At 45.7% G+C, this 20543-nt stretch overlaps 2 protein-coding genes across 3 annotated transcripts in view; one reads left to right on the plus strand and one right to left on the minus strand.

Moving 5' to 3' along the window:
- The window catches only part of LOC137430068 (acetyl-CoA carboxylase 1), a 763460-nt gene that overhangs the window by 618967 nt on the left and 123950 nt on the right, over window positions 1–20543 (minus strand). The gene's annotated exons all lie outside the window — the stretch shown is intronic.
- The window catches only part of SPPL3 (signal peptide peptidase like 3), a 154946-nt gene that overhangs the window by 94139 nt on the left and 40264 nt on the right, over window positions 1–20543 (plus strand). For both annotated transcript variants that reach the window (XM_068120577.2, XM_068120573.2), the window contains exon 2: window positions 18418–18495. In XM_068120577.2, the coding sequence (XP_067976678.2) occupies window positions 18418–18495 (78 nt within the window). The remainder of the gene's footprint in view (window positions 1–18417; window positions 18496–20543) is intronic.

The raw sequence follows: 20543 nt of genomic DNA on the forward strand, positions 1-20543 counted from the left end.
AAGATCACCCGCCCCGCCAAACGGGCGGAAAAGTCCTGTATATGTGGTATCGGGTACCGGTCGGGGGTGGTGGCGTCGTTGAGGCGGTGGTAATCGCCGCATGGTCGCCATCCGCCACCCGGTTTGGGCACCATGTGCAGGGGCGGGCCCCACGCGCTATTCGAGCGCCGCACAATGCCCAATCGCTCCAGCGCGTCGAATTCCGCCTTCGCCCACGGCGAGTTTGGCCGGGTCGAGGCGACGAGCCCTGGCGTAGACCGGTGGACCTGTTGTCGGGATGTGGTGTTCGACGCCGTGTTTGACGGCGACGGCCGAAAACGTCGGCTGCGTGAGGGCGGGAAACTCGGTGAGTAGGCGGGTGAAATCATCCGCGACCGGGAGAGTGCAGGCTAGCTTGGTTGGTGCGGAGCCGCTCAATGAGCAAGCGAGCGAGCTGAAGGTCTCCGCGTTGATGAGCCGACGCCGTTTGTCGTCAACCAAAAGCCCATGCGCGCAAAGAAAATCTGCACCCAGCAAGGCCATGGGTCCTTCACCGTGATGAAGTCACACCTGAAGCGCTGGCCCCCGAAGCAGAATGCGACGCTGCGCGAACCGAAGGTGCGGATGGAGGAGCCGTTTGCGGCGACCAAGGCGGGGCCGCAAATCGCGGCCTGTTTGTCTGGCACCGAGGCGGGTATCAAGCTCAGCTGAGCGCCGGTGTCGCACAAAAAACGCCGCCCGGACGCTGTGTCCATTCCATAATAAACAGAAGGCTGCCTGAATGGCCGACGCTCACGGCAGGCAGCGAGCGCCGGCCTGGTCGTTTCCCGACCTGCCGAAAGTGCACGGTGGGTGGCACGTTCTGGCCTTCTGCCCGAACCTGGCATGGTAGTAGCACATGGTCCGCTCTGGTGGAGGCTCCGGCGGTCGCGTCGGGTTGGGGCGTCGTGGCGGCCGCTGCCGCCAGTGGCGCTAACGCGGCTGTTGGTGGCGCGGGCGTTGCCTCGGTCGGCCCAGGGTTCCAGGCGGCCGCTCCGACGTGTCGCCTGGCCGAGAAAAATTTATCGGCCTCCTTGGCCAGGGCGCGAGGGTCCGTGATGGGCGAATTAGCCAAAGCTAATCGTACCTGCCCGGGTAGCTGCCGGAGGAACAGCTCGCGGAAGAGGAAATCTGGGCTGTGGTCGCCGAGTGGAGCAAGCATGTGGTCCATGCGTTCGGATGGACGGGCCTCACCCAGCTCCGGGAGGTCGAGCAGTTGTCGCGCGCGTTCAGTCTCCGTGAGTCCAAACGCACCGAGGAGTAGGCCTTTGAGCGCGCTGTATTTGTCGGCGTTCGGCGGGTTCTGTAGGAAGCTCAGGACCCGGGCGGCAGTGGAGGCGTTGAGCGCGGAGACAACATGGTGGTAGCGCGTCGTGTCCTCCGTAATGTTCCGCAGGGCGAATTGAGAATCCGCTTGGGTGAACCAGATGGCTGCGTGCGATTCCCAAAAGCCTGGGAGCTTCAAAGCTACAGATGACTCCATCGCCGTGTTCTTGAAAAGGGGTCACCAATTGTGGAGCTATGCTCTCACGATAAAGCCGGACAAAATGGACGACACCAGGAACGAAGTTTCACTGAGCTATTTATTTCTAGCTCAACTCAAAAGCACTGCAAAGCCCGATAGAACGGGCGGCAATTTATCACCAAAGTTCACCACACAAAAGCCACGCCTCTCAGGCGGGGCATGGTATGCAAATCTGTAAGCCACGCCTCTCAACGGTGCGTGGTATGCAAACCGTGTCCGCCCGGGCAAGGCAAGTCCGGGCAAGTCCGGACGAGCCCGGGCAAGTGACCGCCCGATGGTTACGTCATCGGCCGGTGCAAGGGGATTGTGTAATGCTTCCGGTAACCGCTACACATACGTGTTTGTGGTTTGTAATGTTTTTACTTCCTGTTGCTCCCACGGAAATGCCATTATAACTTTAAGCTATTTATACACGTTATCACTGCAGGAAAAACGCCTTGGGGAAGTGGGACATTATCAGTATTAATATTGTTTTGTAATAAGGGAACGGTCCCGTATTGTAACAATAAGGGACCGTTACCGTGATAAATGTAACAATATGCGATTATCATTAATTTTGTTATTAAAAGCGTCTTTGGAAAAACGCCACGATAAATCTTCTTTGGAAATAAGCCACGTGTGATGAGCCGAAGAGTAAATGGAATTGGCTTGATTCGTTAGGTCACACAACGTAGGCTTTACTCAGCGAGAACAGTACAGCCTGTAACAACACAGAAGCATAGCTAAGTCTGTCGCTTAATACAACAAGCAAAATAATACTAATAACTAGCGGTAACCCGTGAAAATCACGGGCATAAATAGTGTTTATGTTCATACAAACTAACTTGCCCTTCCTCTGCCTTTCCGCTTCCTTTCAAAATAATTGTGTCAGTTGGCACCAACATTCATTCTGATGGATCTCCTGAATATCGCTTTGTATTCAACTGTAGTATTGTCTCTTATAGAGTGGTTACTGGTAAGTATCCCCTTTACATTTCTGATCGCATTTATGGATGAGGGCGAGACTACCGGAAGTAAGCTGTAACACGTGCCCTTTTGTGGTTTGTTTTCAACGTATCCAATCACATGACTGTTGTCGCGAAGGGTGCACTAACCGGAAGTTACGTAGTTCCGCGGGCGGCTATACAAACATTTCGTATTATTTTTCATAAAACTTTATATTGTTAGAAAGAGAATTACTTCTAGCTTGTCGGAAAGTTAAAATTTTAAAGATCAGACAATAATTAAGCGAGTTATGATCAAATAACCGACACCGTTTCCATAATTTCCGGCTGTAACACGTGCCCTTTTGTGGTTTGTTTTCAACGTATCCAATCACGTGACTGTTGTCGTGAAGGGTGCACTAACCGGAAGTTACGTAGTTCCGCAGGCGCCCATATTTGTATTAAAAGGCGTAGCATGCCTCGAGTCGCTGCGCGTCCGGCACACATCGGGACGTCTTCTTCTTCTCGTTATCAAGTGCAGCGTCTCACTGTGCGTAAAACAAAATGGCATGGGTTATTCAAAACTTTTCACTGATTTTCAGCTTTTATTCCACACGTATAGACATTTGGAGACATAGGTATGCCTATATGGAAGGCTTAGTCATAACTACATAGTATCACACATATCTTAGGGCGACAGGAGCAATAGCTGGAGAGAAGTTCCGATTACAAACTTCAGAAAAAAAGCGTTTTAATGTTATAGAAGATAGATAATACTACATACCTAAGCATAACGCTCCTACATTCATAATTAACCAAGAACATAACGATTATTAGTCCTATCGTAATTATCATCCATCCACACGGGCCCACGCAGCATCCATCTTGAATATCGCAATTCACTACGGGTAATCGCAAGACCCGGATATATATAAGGCCAAGTAAAAAAAAAAAAAAAAATGTTTCTCGTCCCCGCCCGCTTCCTTTTTGGTCGCCGCCTACTTTTATTTACTATTTAATACTATTTTTTTAAATATATACTTGTTTTAAAAAAAATCGTTTTGCGAAGAAACTCGGTCTAAAACTTGCCGTTTCCAGGCGTTTGCTGATCGTATCTTGTGCATGGATGATCTGAACTATTATGGATCCCACCCTCTAACGGAACTTCCTGGTTAATACATGCTAGGCTTAACGCAGACACTTTGTGCTAAAGACGGTCAATTTTCGCAGCGGTTGTGCACTGGGCAAGTGCAATTTACATGTAAAAATCTTGCATTTCATACTTTTAATGGTACAAATTTGAGTAGGGAATATGACGATATTCGTGTGTGTAAGCAGACGTTCGTATGTTAAAACATATATTTATTTGCTAATTTGGAAATGAAATTGCAGGCCTTTCGGTAACAATCAACACTGGCATGTTTCACATTACATTGGACAAACTATAGAGTCTTTAAGTCAGCCACAGTGGTCATTCAATTAATGGCAGCCATCTTGGAAAAAATAGCAAAAAAAATGAAAATAGTAAATAGTAAGGGCCTCCCTCCTCCTTTTTTCAAAAAAGTCCGTACGAGAAACATTTTTTCTTTTTTACTTGGCCTAACCTATGACGCTGATGTTGTGTTGTTGTTTAACTATGGGGAGGATTTGAAATGACAATCCATAACATTCTCCCCCTCTCAAAATAATAAGAGAGTAAACCCTTACAGATTCAGGCGATCAGGTGGTTTTCTGTCTCGCCCTGATAGTACATGGTGTTGTCATTGTAGTGCAAAATTTTCTACACAAGTGGAACCAATGTTTTTTGGAATCCTTATACCCTAGGCAACAAGACCTGAGTTGGTTCCATTTTTTTCAGTCGATTATCGTCCCTCCAAATATTGACTGTCTGACGATATATCGACATTGCGCAATCACTGATGCTAATGTAGCGTGACCACACAGTGGCAGTCGCTGTCGCTTGGGGGGGGGGGGGGGCGTGAGTAGATGCTATTGATGTTTATGTGTATAATTCTATGGATGACCCACTGCCTAATAACTCAAAGATATAGCTGTTTATCACCATGTAATCTGTCCTGAAATTGATGTTAGCACTTGCATGCTCCCATTGAAAGCAGTGTTTGTGTCATTGTAAAACAAACACATCATCATCGTAATGCGTATTTCTGAACATTCATTGCACTTTTGCGGAGTGGGCAAAAATCCGCTGTGTCCCAACGTCGGACTTCATCTATACTGTTTATTAAAGTAGCTGGATTTCTCCGTACATCCCTCCCTCTGTTTGTCACACTTATCGCTGGGACGTCGTTTTGGCGTTGCCTCCAGCACTAGGATGTGCACATCATCTGTGTCCAGCAATCAACCCGTTCCCGTGCTTATCTATTTCCTTCGGTTTTGTTTGCTTTTTCTTTGTTTACGGATGGTTGCATGGGATGTGGGGGATGAAATGTGCATCAATTGTGATGGTGGAATGTGAATGTGTGTTGTGTTTGACTGTGGTGCTTGCTGTTCTAAGGGCAGCTTGTTTGTGAGCTGCCCCGAGGGCAGCGTTTTAGGTATGCATGCTTCGCCATCTTGATAAAAGCTCTCCTGCACGGGTCTGAGTTGCAGTTCAGATGTGGTGATTGTACCGGTGCATATTGTCCCCCTTGTCCTCGAGCACAGGCTCAGGATCCTCTGTCGGCTGGGTTGTTCCTTGTTTTTTTTTTCATTCCCACTTTTGCCTTTCTCTTCTTGCTGTGTTTCATTCAGCTTGTATGCAGCTCATTTACCATTTGTCGTTCTATCACCTTCCCTTCATTTCATTAGATTTAACTCTGCTGTTATCATTTCCCCATTTCCATTTTGTTCCCTTCCATTCTGCTCTTGCTCTTCCACAAGCCTCAATTTTGTATACATAGAAAATAAATAGTACCGCAAAGTGGGCGTAACCCCTCAGCCCATGCATGGTGGAAACCAATTTCAAGATGGCTGCCGTGGCGGCCATATTGAAAATCGCAGCGCTTCCATTTTCGAAAGGAACCTTCCTCTACTCAACCCCAACACACACTGCAAAAATGGATTTAATCGGACAAGCCGTTCTGCTTGAAATTGACGTAAATCAATTTCAAGATGGCTACCGTGGCGGACATATTGAAAATCGCAGGACGCGCATGACCGTTCCTCTACTCAACCCCAACACACACCTGCAAAAATGGATTTAATCGGACAAGCCGTTCTGCTCGAAATTGACGGAAACCAAAAGTTGACCGATGCCCGTGACGACAATACCCCTTCGCCCAATTGAATTTGGGCTGAGGGGTGAAAAGGACTGACAATTCAAACGACACGTTTTTGAAAATGTATTATTAACTCAACTGGACTATGTCCAGCTGAGTTTTTGTCGACACCCAGTGTCCGTCGTCTGTCTGTCTGTCGTCTGTAAACAATTCGACGTCTACGCTCTAAAAGTCACAAATATTGATGAAATTTGATGAAACTTGTTATGCAGCATCTTTAAGACATAAACTAGTTTGGGATTGCATATGGGCGTGGCAGGGCGGCCATATTGAAAAATCAATTTTTTGTCAATCTGGTACTTCCTAATGTAGCTAGAAGGCTGAAACTTGGTGTGTGGACATTATGTAACAAACCTCAACACATATATTACGGGTATATATACTGGTGACGTCATAGGTCACGTGACATGGTGGGCATATTGGCCGTATTGGTGACGTCATAACCTTTAAAATGCATCTCCGCCTTCATTTTTTGATCAATTGAGTTGAAACTTTGACCACTTATAGTAATCACTTGTTCGGATGTATATCCTAATTATGACGTCATAGGTCACATGACATGGCGACCATATTGGATTTGATGAAAACATTTAAAATGCATCTCTGCCTTCATTTTACGATGGGTTGAGTTGAAACTTTGACCACGTATTGTATGGCACTTGATTGGATGCATATCATAACGATGACATCATAGGTCATGTGACCTGGTGGCCATATTCTAACCATATTGATATAGACCAGTTGAGTTCAGTTTCCCTGGAACCTCTAGTTCATTTTACAGTGATCTTAGGCTCACGGAGCTTGTACATTAATTTCACGAAAGATGAAGATATTTGTGGACATCATTGTGATTGTAGATGAATGACAAGGGCATCAATAGACATTGGACAAAATATGGTATCTGGGATTAGGTTCCAAAAATAAGTTCCCTGCATCATGAACCACGGGCTCAGAGGCGAACAATCACAGGCTTGCATATTGGGTCTTTAGGTTTAGGTTTTGTGGATTTAGGTTTAGGTTTTGTGGATTTTGTCAACAATATGCTTATTATCCTAAACCCCCCCCCCCCCCCCGCCCCCAAAAATGCGACTATCTAATTTTTGCTTATTTGTCACCTGCTTTGAACATACCTGGTTCAATTGAAGTTCCCTTTTTTTTTTTTTTAAAGATATAAAGCTTTTAAAGATTTAAATGTTTTAAAGATACAACCCAAGATTGGTCATCATTATTGATCTTACAGATCCGTTGTTCATACGAAGTGCACATAATATGGTTGATGTGCATACTATACAAACCATGGCTTATCAATATACTACGTGCACATTCTCATTTACCTCTGGACAACACGTGGCCTACCAAGTGGTCGTGTATTTCAGCAGACCCTCACTTCGAAATGCATTCATTGCAAAATGAGCTTCATTTGTACCAATTTGATTCTGAACTTGAACAAGTCAACCGATTGCAAAGAATAGCTCCACAACAGCAAAACCTTTCTTTGGCAGCGCAACAATCCCCATCTTTCACAAACCTGAATCTTAATCTGAAACTAAAGATGTGACGAACACCAATTTGATGAATTGACGTTATTGTATGCAAACATTTATATGGCTTCAGCGTCTGTCACCTCTATATTTATAAGCGTCCATGAGCTTTAGATTTTCTAAGGGAGGTGCGGACAAATTGTGGTGTAGCGTCGTACTCGAGCAGTGCAATATGGTGATGGACCTGGACAATGTAGTGGATCACAGGATGCTGTTGTTTCTCTGGAGTTTGAGGGCTTAAGATGTACAAGTTTCCCTCTTGCCATATTGAATGTTTCCAGTAGCATGAAGTATTTGAGACCCCCTTATGTTACCATTTATGTAAATATTTCCTTTTATAAATCATTTTTGTCAGCTGGGAGTTGTACCTGGAAACTTCCAAAATAACCGAGAAAGCTCCACTAATCCGATCCGTTGTGTTTGACGGAATGAAATGTAAAAACAAAAATATTACATTCTGCTCGGTGCTATTAGTGGCTGCCCTGTTGCTCCTCTTGTTTGGCTTTGGTGGTTACGTCTCAGTGGTTGTCAGAGTTTACCTTAAAGTTTGCCTCGCTTAATAAGAGAATAAAACCCACGATGGGCAGAAGCACGGTAGGATATCCTCGTTATTCTCTCCCCCATATTGCCTCCTGTTGACTGAATGATGTCGAGGGCAAACAACAAACTATCAATTTCACTCAAACATTCAATCCTCATGATGAGTGTAAATGTAAAGCTCGAGGCATTTTGCTTTGTAATATATTTGGAATACTTAATTGGGATGAATACTGGTTGTAACTAACTTGCCTAAGGCCCCCTCGACACACCACGGAGATCGTTGGGTGACCATTGAGCGATCAAAAATTGGCCCGATCTCTCAACGATCTCCGAAGCCTCGAAAAAGCCGTTTCTGTGTAAATGTTTGGGAGATCCTTGTGCGCTCGTGTGCGATCAAAAATTCAATTTTCGGCAACTTTCATGGCGATCTATAGAGATATTTGAGCGACCTTGGCGATCATTGAGCGCCCATTGAAACATCCTTGAGATATCAATGGAGACTAAGCCTCCTGCAGCGACCATTGAGAGTTTGCTGAGCACTCGTGTGACCAAGAGAGATCACCGAGAGATATACGGAGATCGCTGAGAGATCAGGTGCGACCAAGAGAGATCACTGAGAGACCAGGAGAGATCACTGAGGGATCATTGAGAGTTCCTTGGGCGACCAAGGAGGTTGCTGAGCGTTTCTTGGGCGACAGGGAGCCTCTGGGTATATATATATATATATATATATATATATATATATATATATATATGAGATGTTTCTAGTGCTCTTCCATCAGTCTCTGACAAAGTGTTGAAGAAGAAAAATTTCCGCGGCAATCTCTCAACGAACGCTCAACAATCTCTCAAGCGGAAATTGATCGCCCAATGATCTCAGCAATCTCCGCCCTGATCTTTCAATGAACTATATTGGTCTTTCATCGAACGCTCAGCGATCCTTCACTGATCACTCAGCCATCTCTACCTTCGGGGTGGAAAAATTTGGCGTTCATTGAAAGATTGCTGAGAGATCATTGGGAGATCGATGAGATCGATGAGATCGTTGAGCGTTCGTTGAGAGATCGCTTCCCTTGGCGATCGTTGAGAGACTGTTTTGGACCGAGTCAAAACTTTGAGGAGACCGTGGCGGCCGTGGAGATCACTGGAAGATCATTGAGAGATATTGGCGATCGCTGGGCGCTCATTGAGATTTTTTCATCGCTCAACGATCTCTCAACGATCACCACCCCTGTGTAAAGGGGGTATAAGATGGTTGTGCACATGACTGTAGGAGTGTGGTTTTGATCTGTGTGGTTGTTTTTCCTTTTGATTAAATTCTTAAAATGCACCTTTGTCTTTGTATTGAGAAGAGACTCATCTCTTTGATGAAGAGACTCATCTCATCTAAAATGCACATCTCTTTGCTGATGACTCTACTCTGTCGCTCCATTCCTCATCCCTCAGATCGGCAGTCTGCAGCCTCACTCTCTGCAGACCTGGACAAAATCACAGACTGGGCAAACAAATGGAACATGTTTTTCAATTCCCGTACCTCCTTGTTTAATATCTGTACTCACAAAAAAAAAAAAAAAAACCCCAAAAATATATTTCCTTCCCAGGTCTTATTCGTTTATTTGTTGTTCTTTTTGTTCGTTCGTTCTTCGTTCGCGATCACGCGGTTAGAAATGTATAATCTCTCCCCATAACAACTATTTTCTCTCATATATTATAACACCCTTTTCTTCTTTTCCTACAAAAGGATGCTTTCGTCTTGCTCACCAAATCTATTCATTCCAAAAAATATATATAATACCATCTCTTACAGTTCCTCCTTTCTACATTCCCTAAACTATCCAGAACTCCACCCCTCCTCCAGTGTCCTCAAACGTATTTTTGACTCGAAGGTCTCAAACTCATTTTGCAAAAAATGTTCGTTTCCCATGAATCGTACACTTTTCAAAATCCAATCTCACCCCTCCCCTCCAAATCCTCCCCATCACCCATCCCTTTCAAATCTCCCCCCTTGCCCCTTCCCTCCCCTCCCTCCTAAACTCCCCCCACACCCCTCCCCTCCGAGACTCTCCCTCGCTCCTCCCCTCCTAGACTCCCCTCTCACCCCTCCTCAAAGCATCCTCCCTGCTTCTTCCCCCTTCCAACTTTCACCTTCATCTCCCCAAATCTTCTGCCTCGCTCTTCCCCCTCCTCAAATAACACCTCACTGTGCCTCACCCAATCTCCATCAAACCTTTTGTCCGCCCCATTCTTCCCTTTCTCCAAGCTATTCTGAAATCTCTGAAATCTCTGACACACCTTCAACAGCTCTCCCTACCTCTTCCTCCTCTTCCACATCTTACCCTACCCCTCCCCCCCCTGTTCTGGACCCGATGCTCCCCCTTCCTCTTCATTAACGGTATGGACCTCAAACATGCGGGGCCTTCGCTCAAACTTGACTGACCTCTCCATACAGGTTGCTTCTGACAAACCAGATGTGATCTGCTGAACAGAAACTTTCCTCCTTCATGATGTCTCTGATGCCTTGGTATCTCTCCCAGGTTACTCCCTCCTCCGGTATGATAGACCTGAGCCTCGTCCTGGAGGTGGGGTTGCTATCTTTATAAAAAACTCTTCCTCACTCGCCCTCCACTGCCCTCTCTCCACCTCACCCCCAGGAATACCTTTGGCTACGGCTTCCCCTTCGCTCCCACCTTTTGTTCATATGTGTGTTGTACCGTCCACCAAACAGCGATGCCTCCATCTACATCTCACTGTCTGATAATATGGACCAACTTCTATCTACCCATCCCAACTCTCTCTTCCTCATATGTGGTGATTTCAATTGTCACCATGCCAGTTGGCTGGGTGTGGGTACCTCTCTCACCAGCCATGGCTCTTCAGCAAAGGACTTCTGCGACTCACTGGGACTGACACAATCTGTCAATTTCCCGACCCGGATCTCAGTCAACGGAGCATCTTCTCTTCTGGATTTGGTTATGACAAACTTCCCTGAAAATGTCTGCTGCTCTTCTTCTGCTCCAATCGGCTCATCTGATCATGTGCTTGTCAAAGTGGACATCTCTCTGACCATTCTCAGAGAGCCTCCTCAGCGTCGACGAGTCTGGCATTTCACTCAGGCCAACTGGCACGGTCTTCAAGCAGCCATCAATCATCTGGACTGGTCTCCCATCTCTACCGCCTCTGACATCAACTCATCCTGGGAATTCTTTCAAAGTAAATTGCTCCCTCTCATGCACAGATTTATCCCATCTCGTCTTCAGTTGTCATACCCTTCCTCCCGTCCATGGTACACGGAATCTTGTGGTGAGGCTGTTGCCCTGAAACAACTTGCTTTCGTCTCCTGGAAAGCAAATCCAACGGAAGGAAATCTCATTTCCTTTCACAAAGCCCGAAACAAGTGTGTGTCCACCCTCAGGAGAGCCAGGAAACAATATCTCACCATTCTCAAGACCGAACTCTCTTATCTGTCTCCCTCTTCCAAATCCTGGTGGTGTCTGGTCAAATCTGTTTCTGGTGTTTGTTCCCCCTCCATCCCCTCCCTCACCTCAAACGGCTTAACGGCTGACTCCGCACGTGAAAAAGCTGAATGCCTCAACTCTGTGTTTGCCTCTAAATCTTGTGTCCCAAACCCATCCCTCTCTGTACCCACCGTACCCAGTCGTACCCGGCTGCTCCTGGACTCTGTGTCCTTTCCTCCTGACAAGGTGGAAAGGTTTCTGTCAATCCTCGACTCTGATTCTGCAACTGGTCCTGACGGCATCAGCCCACGGGTCCTAAAATCATGTTCTTCTGCTCTTTCACTCCCTCTTTCTGTTCTCTTCACCTTCTCTTTTGCTCAAGGTCATCTGCCATCTGCTTGGAAATCAGCCAACATCACCGCTTTGCACAAAAAAGGTGCAAAAACAGATCCCAGCAACTACAGACCAATCAGCCTTCTCCCAATTATCAGCAAAGTCATGGAATCCATCATTGCTTCAGATATTAAATCTTTCCTCTTCTCCAATGGCTTGATCTCTGATCATCAATTTGGTTTCAGACCTGGTCACTCTACTCTGGACATGCTGCTTCTGCTTTCTCAACAATGGATAGAGGTCCTCAACGTCAAACAGGAAATTAGAGCTGTCTCCCTTGACATTTCACGTGCCTTCGATACGGTCTGGCACCCTGCTCTGCTCACCAAACTCTTCTCCTTGGGTATCCATGGAAATCTCCACGCATGGCTGGCGGACTTCCTCTCTGGTCGTAGTCAACGTGTGGCCCTGAATGGGTTTCTCTCATCTCCTCTTCCTGTTCAGGCTGGAGTTCCCCAAGGTAGTGTTCTGGGCCCTGTGCTTTTTCTGGTCTTCATCAATGATCTCTCTGACTCTCTTGAAAATCCTCTCTATCTCTTTGCTGACGACTCTACTCTCTGTCGCTCCATTCCTCATCCCTCAGATCGGCAGTCTGCAGCCTCCTCACTCTCTGCAGACCTGGACAAAATCACAGACTGGTCAAACAAGTGGAACATGTCTTTCAATCCTGACAAATCTCACATTCTTACAATGTCTCTCCGAAAGGACTGACTGGACAACCCTCCCATCTACTTTCTCAACAATCCTCTCCAAGAAGTTCTGTCGCTCAAGCTTTTGGGTCTCACTATCTGCCATGATCTTTCTTGGGAAAACCACATTTCCAAGCTGGCCTCCAAAGCCAGTCGCCGACTGGGCATCCTCCGTCGTGCGAAGTCCTTCCTTGGCACACCTGAGCTCCTCACCACATACAAGGCTTTCATCCGCAGCTCAATGGAATACTGATCCCCCCTCTGGGCTGGTGCTCCTGCCTCACACCTTGCTCGGCTTCACGCTGTTGAGGCCAAAGCTTTCAGAATCATTGGAATCTCCTGCGATGTAGTCAACACCGAGGGCCTTTCACTCACTCACCGCAGGCAGGTTGGTGGTCTTTCTGTCTTCTACCGACTCCTCTCCGGCCTTGCTCCCCCAGCTCTCTCTGTGCTCTGTCCCCCCAATATTCCTTCAGGTCGCACAAGATCTGCCTGCAACCCTCTTATGGTTAAACTGCCAAAGTCTAGGCTCTCTGCTCACCTTCACTCTTTCATTCCCCTTTTCTCCCGCCTCTGGAACAAACTCCCCCACTCCCTTCAATCCCACTCCTCCCTCCAGGTCTTTAAAACAGCTGTTCACCACCATCTCTTATCTTCCCCCATCGAAAACCTTGATATTTTCTACCCCCGGTAATTCACCCCAGAGTCCTTGCAGTGTTCATATGTTTTATTCCTCTCCCACCTCCCCCCAAGTCCTCCCGATGTCCCTGCTCTCAAATGTTGTGTTTGCGTCCTTCCCCCTCTCTCCCCATCTTGTCTGCCGCTCCCCTTGTTTTTTGTGTTTTGTGTGTCGGTTTCTCTTTTTGTGTGATAAATGTTAGCTCTTTCACGAGCCTCGATCTTGTATACAAAAAAAAAAAAAAAAAAAAAATCCTGATAAATCTCACACTCTTACGATGTCTCTCCGAAAAGACCGACTGGAAAACCCTCCCATCCACTTTCTGAATAATCCTCTCCAAGAAGTTCTGTCACTCAAGCTTTTGGGTCTCACTATTTGCCATGGTCTTTCCTGGGAAAACCACATTTCAAATCTGGCCTCCAAAGCCAGTCGCCGACTGGGCATCCTCCGTCGTGCGAAGTCCTTCCTTGGCACACCTGAGCTCCTCACCACATACAAGGCTTTCATCCGCAGCTCTATGGAATACTGCTCTCCCCTCTGGTCTGGTGCTCCTGCCTCACACCTAGCCCGTCTTCACGCTGTTGAAACCAAAGCGTTCAGAATCATTGGAATCTCCCGCGATGAAGCTAACTCCAAGGGCCTTTCACTCACTCACCACAGGCAGGTTGGTGGTCTTTCCGTCTTCTACCGACTCCTCTCTGGCCTTGCCCCCCCAGCCCTCTCTGGGCTCTGTCCCCCAAATATTCCTAGAGGTCGCACAAGATCTGCCTGCAACCCTCTTATGGTTAAACTGCCAAAATCAAGACTTTCTGCTCACCTTCACTCCTTCATTCCTCTTTTCTCCCGCCTCTGGAAGAAACTCCCTCACTCTTCAATCCCACTCCACCCTCCAGGTCTTTAAAACAGCTGTTCACCACCATCTCTTATCCTCCCCCATCCAAAACCTTGATCTTTTCTACCCCCGCTAATTTCGGTCCCCTTGTGTTTTATACCACTTCCCCCCCCCCCCTCCCCTTCCCCCGCCTCCTGCCCCCAAGCCCTCTCCCTCCCACACTTCTCCCTGCTCTCAAATGTTGTGGTTGTGTGCTTCCCCTTATCTCCCCATCTTGTCTTCCGCTCCCTCTTTTTGTATATTTTGTTTGTCTGGTTGATTTGTTTGTGAAATAAATGTTAGCTCTTTCACGAGCCTCGATTCAGTATACAAAACAAAACAAAAAAAAAAAAAAGTATCTTTTTATAATGAGAAACTAGCTGAGAAGCTGTAACCCTGTCGTCCTATTGTTGAATTTTGTTTGCTTGATTTGTTTGCATGCTTATCTGCTGTGTTTGTATCTCTCGTGATCAGGGTTCACATGGGTCATGGGATTTCTGAGATATCATGAATGGGTGGGAGCGGGGGTGGAATATGCGTTCTGTGGACTAGAGTCCGGGGAATGTCAGTGATCGTGTGGAAATTCGGGGACAACAAAGAAACTGGAGGAGCAATTTGACTGCGTCGCCAATATGCCGCCCGCGTAGTGCCTGCCTGTGACAACGGGTAGATGCCCTCGTTTACTGTTCTAAAAGTAAACATGTTTTATTTAAATCTATTCAGCTGTTCTCACGTATCATATTTTTACCAGACAGGAGAGGTTTCACATCGATTGGTGAAGCGGTTTCGGAGAAGAGATTTAAAATATATATATCTGCTTTCAAGCTAATATGGCTACCAAAACCACATGACATATGACATCAAAAATGTACACTCTGCATATGTATGGGCAGGGGATCATGTTTGTGAAGTTTTGTGTTGATCAGATAAGGTTCGTTTTTCTATCCAAGATGGCTGCCAAACTACGACGTCATCATTTTCAAACTATATGCAGCAATGGTGTCAAGGTTTGTATCGATAGGGTAAGCGGTTTCTGAGATATAATTATTGAATATTTTCCTTCAATTCAATATGGCTGTCAAACCATGTGACCTCTAGCTCTAATGTTATAAATTTAATATTTCAATGCAAATGGGTCATAGATCATGTGCATGCGATTTCCGATTTTTAGGATAAGGCATTCAAGTTAAACATTTTGGCTGGTATACCTACCACTTGACCGATGTTGTCATTATCATGATTTTATTCCCCATTCAGAGTACTTGACAATCTGCTAAGTTTCAAAAAATTTCATTCATTGGTTTCCGAGAAATTTTCATTATTTGCATTTAATCCAAGATGGTTGCGATACTACGTGACCTAGGACTTTACAATTATCATAAAAACCTTCCACATGGGTATCGCTCCTACCTTGAAAGTTTTGTCTCAATGTTGCAGAAAAAAACGATGTTTAGCTTGTACGGAACGACGGACAACCCAAAAACATAATGCCTCCGGCCACCTTCGGTGGGTGGAGGCATAAAAAAAAGTCTCGTCTAATTTAAGGCTAGTCTACTCTTTAATAAAATGTCCAGTGAAAAAATTGTAATCTGTGGCAGAAATTACTCTTGGACGCACGGTTGTCATCGGACCTAAATATCCTATTTAATTCTTAAACTTTGTGAGATAAAAATACCTATCAGTGTTTGGTTCCCTTCCTGGCTTGTTTGCGCACTGAAACCTGATGCAGCCCAATGGTTACATTTTGTCTTGTGGTTGTTTCTCTGCCATTCTTATTGATATTCGTGTTCATAACCTTTCCTGCTCCATTTAAAATGTGGGGGGTGGGTAGGGGGGTTGTTCTCAAAATGCTCAATGGAGATTGGTGTGGCGTCCAAGCTTAAATGCAATAATCATGTACAGTAATCTATTGGCTAAATACGGTGTCCTGTTGTCTGTGAACAAATGCTCGACAAGTCGACATTTGATTGTTTTTTTTTAATACTTGTATTTTTACCCTCGCCAGAGAATGGGGTATTGCATTTGAGTCCGTTTGTTTGTTATTTGGCAAAAAAAAAAAAATATTTTTGCAAGTATGTTGATCACTCCGGTTTGTGTGTTTGTCCGTGTGTGTTTGTTACTCCCGCCAGGGAGTAATGCATTCGATCGTGTCCGTCCGTGTGTGTGTTCGTGTGTTTGTGAACAAGAAATCGGGAAAAGTTCTGAACGGATTTGGATGAAAGTTGGTGGGATGATTGCCCTTGGGATAAGGAAGAATTGATTAATTTTTGGTGAAGCTCAGGATATTATTCCAGATCCAGGAATCTATATCTCCAAAAGTGCTGCATCGAAAAAATTGAGACATAGCTCAGTGTAAAGAACTCCCCATGCGAAATAACCTATTGTTCTGTCACTGGCGATTAAAACCACCGGATGACGAACAACTGAACGTTTTTACTCCAAAGGCGGCCTCCCGAATATGGCGGTTTTGAGCGTGCACGACAAGATGGAGGCTGTGAGACGTTCACTTGAACAGAACGAAAAGCATCACAGGTTTATTCCCGAACCCACAAAACATGCAAACACGACCATGAAAATTCAACAATAATGACTTTAATGTAAATAAATGAGGGAATGAAAATATCAAAATAAAGGCTGAGGTAAATTAATTTCCTAACCGAGATACCTCCATGTAGTCTCGAACACGCACACAGGGAAAAGATAATGAAAATAAAAAAAGAAATCTCCTTTCAGCACTTAGCTGGTCCCAATCGGTCCTTTTAGGAGCTTGGCGGCTGTTGAAGCTCCAATGTAGCCACTCGCGCGGAAAGCGCTCCAAAAGTGTGGACGGCCCAAAAGCGCCACGTGCTTACGGCTCCACAGGCAGGAGGTGAGTCGCGAAGACCATTTCCCTCTCCAGTAGTGGCAATGCAGTCAAAACCAACAAATGCGTCAAAACAGGTAGCTGCTCCTTTCAGGACACCATGCACTCCAAAAAGGCAAAAAGCCCCCCAACGCTTTCACAGAAATCGCACCACACACAACCAAGAAAAAATGGCCAGTGTCTTGTCCGAGCAAGATGGAGAGATTCCTCTTCTTTACTCCTGAGAGCCAATCGTCTCGTCCGGTTGAATCGCAATATCTTTGAAAACAGTTGAATCGCGTCCCTCAGGATGTGGTCTCATGGCTTTTCTTGACCGCCCATTTCTCCGGCTCTCGTGGGCGGGCTTTCACCTATTCGGTCCTTTGGGCGGGGCTTAGTCCGGGAACTTGTTTGCTTGCAGTTGGCGATTGTTGTTGTTTAAGGGAGGCTTTTCATGGCTGGCTCTGTCAGCAAAAACGTGAGGAGAAAATTACAGAGGGAAAGCACACACTGGGGAAAACTAGCCTTCGACGCTAGCGATAATTAGCACAACACCACCCCCCCTGTGTGGTGGTCACATAAACAACCTTGAGCTACCGTTTCCCTACTTGCTGTACATCGAGATTTCTCCTACAATGCCTATGCTATTTCCTACACAGTGCTACCTTTCCGATAGGATTCTTTCACCTACCCCCCCCCCCCCCCCCATAAATGTAACAATATGTTAATGATGTCATAGATTGCCTCCATTATGATGTCATAATTTGACGAGTACAAAACTTCATCCGATCAAGATGAAATTTCTTGAGCGTCATCTAGGGATAATTTGGTGGAGGGAAAAGGAAAAAACGATGACGTCATTGGTCACGTGGTTCGGCTGCCAATTTTAACACAAAAGCCTTAAAAACCACTAAAACCCATCCTGGCAAAGGTCTGCAATCTCTGATTGATCTTTCTTGTTAATCATGCAACTTAGTTGGTTATGTCGGGAAAGTGTACATTTAGCAATGTGTGGCTTGGTGATGAGCAATATAGACTTGTGGGTAGCCTGATATGACAACTGGACAGCTGCATGCACGGTTGAATGACAAATGAGTTTTGCTGTTGAAGGTCAGTGTCTTTTCTGCTTCGGTGGACAGGTGGTAGAGCAATAGATTAAATGAACGGAACGGTGATCGGGGTATGCTAACTGCCGTCCAAAGCAAGGTGAAGCTGTTTTGGGCTTTAACCACCTTTCTCTGACAATGGGTGAATGCCCGAAACGTCAGCTTCCCCTTGCTTCTTGCGGCTGTAAGCATAATCCTCATAAACGTTATTTTGATGTCATCCATTGTTTGACGTGCACTGTTACTTTCCTGGTTGTCTTTCTTGTTTTGTTAAGTGGTATGGAAAATACCGGTCATGGTTGGTCATGGACGTTTGAAGCCCTGAAGGTGTATAAACCCAGCATGATGCTTGCATGAAGCCAACTGAATTGTTGCACAACTGGAAAAGCAGTTTTAAAATGCTGTTTCACTGCGTTTGTTTTGTTGTCGAAACATCTTGCTCGATTTATAACTGCGACTCTCAAAACCACCTGTGCTTTAATGAGAGTCGAATGCAAGTTGGAAACATGACCGTTAAATATTCCTTAAATCCATGATATGTCTCTCCATGTTTCCAGGGTCTACTCGCTGGTGGACTCGAGCCAGGTTTCTACATTCCTCATCTCCATCCTCCTCATTGTCTACGGAAGCTTTCGGTAAGCCTATTGTGCGACTCCAGCTTGCGTTGTAATACATTTTCTTTTCTTTACAGTGATCGAAGGGTCATGGCAGTCCTTGTATTTATATCGCAAGCACGCCAAAATATTGCAAGAACATTTGTAGACAACGAGGAGACATTCACTATTCACGATATAATCGGGCAACAAAATGTGAGGCCAACTTTTAATCGTGCATCGACGCGTGTTTATACTCTGGTTGAAGAGGACACACTGACAACGGCACTGACGAGTACACTTCATAAATAAACATAACAAACTTGTGGGTTTCGTTCGTGTTTGTTGCCATGTTTCCTCCCCTTCTTTTCTTTTCACTTCATTCTCCCTGCTGGTTGTCCCGCCATCATATTAGTGATGTTGCCTTTTCTCCGCACTGTCGTCTCGCTCTTCCACGGCCCTCAATATCTTTGAAAAGCAATCAAATTGAACGATCCGGCTCTCGTTGTAGGATGTTGTGCCATTCTTCAACCAGGACCACTTCCGATTGATCGAAAAACTTGCTGTGGACTTGGTGACCACAAACATGACTTGAGAATGTCCCAAACACGTAGTATAAAAGGATTGAAGTCTGTATATAGTGCACGTCCGTCGATGAGAGTGGTGTTATCCTCAAATAATGTGCACATGGACATTGATATGTATAAAGATACATTGGGACCTGCATGTTGGGCCACAGTGATGAGTACAGGTGTATTCACAATCCTGCATCTTGACACCACTCAAATCCTGGGAAGCAATGGCAGTCTGAGTCATCCCCCCCCCTCGGGCAACTAGCTATCCCTAGACTTTGAGCACGTGGGTAGTCAATTTATTAAAATCATGTTCTGGGAGAGGCATGATTTGCATGCAAATTTCCAGGATTTATCAGTTTGGTTGGCATGACGTCTTGCACATCCAATTTCCTGATTGGCATTTTCCTCAATTGCCATATTTTGCATGCACATGATGAAGAAATTTCTGAACTATGAATTGGTAGTTTATGTATTTTTATTTTTATTTTTTTTGGTATACAAGATCGAGGCTCGTGAAAGAGCTAACAATCACACAAAAAGTCAAACCGACACATAAAACACAAAATAAGGGGAGCGGTAGACAAGATGGGGAGAGATGGGGAAGGACACAAACACAACATTTGAGAGCAGGGACATCGAGAGAACTGTGGGAGGGAGAGGGCTTGGGGGGAGGTGGGAGAGGTATAAAACATATGGACACTGCAAGGACTTCCAGGAAAGAAGTTGCAATTTCAAAAAAGTGGATCTGGGGTGAAATTAGCGGGGGTAGAAAAGATCAAGGTTTTCGATGGGGGAAGATAAGAGATGGTGGTGAACAGCTGTTTTAAAGACTTGGAGGGTGGAGTGGGATTGAAGAGAGTGAGGGAGTTTGTTCCAGAGGCGGGAGAAAAGGGGAATGAAAGAGTGAAGGTGAGCAGAGAGCCTAGATTTTGGCAGTTTTAACCATAAGAGGGTTGCAGGCAGATCTTGTGCGACCTGTAGGAATATTTGGGGGACAGAGCCCAGAGAGAGCTGGGGGAGCAAGGCCGGAGAGGAGTCGGTAGAAGACGGAAAGACCACCAACTTGCCTGCGGTGAGTGAGTGAAAGGCCCTCAGAGTTAGCTTCATCGCGGCAGATTCCAATGATTCTGAAAGTTTAACAGATGTCATTTATTATTTTTTGGGGGGCGGGGGGGGGGGTCACTACTGTAGCATATATGGTATATGAACCCTTGGTTATTCATGTCACGAGCCAGAGATCGACATGGCTGCACTAACAGGCTAACCCGAATGAACCCCGAGGTTATCTAGCGTTGTTTATTTATAAACATTATCCAGGTGAAATGAAAACGAGTGCTGACATGTTAGCACACCTGTCGGTGGGACGCTTTGGCTTTTAAATAATTTTTTCTCGAGACACCTTTACCCCGGTGAAGTGGTTAAAATCTTGTTGCATTGTGCCCTCATTGGTACGGGTTCAAATCGATTGGCTAAGCGGGGTGGAAATTCCCGTGACCTGTCCAGGATCTGTTCTGG

This window comes from Myxine glutinosa, chromosome 6, assembly GCF_964187855.1.
Source record: "Myxine glutinosa chromosome 6, kmMyxGlut1.1, whole genome shotgun sequence".
NCBI lineage: Eukaryota > Metazoa > Chordata > Myxini > Myxiniformes > Myxinidae > Myxine > Myxine glutinosa.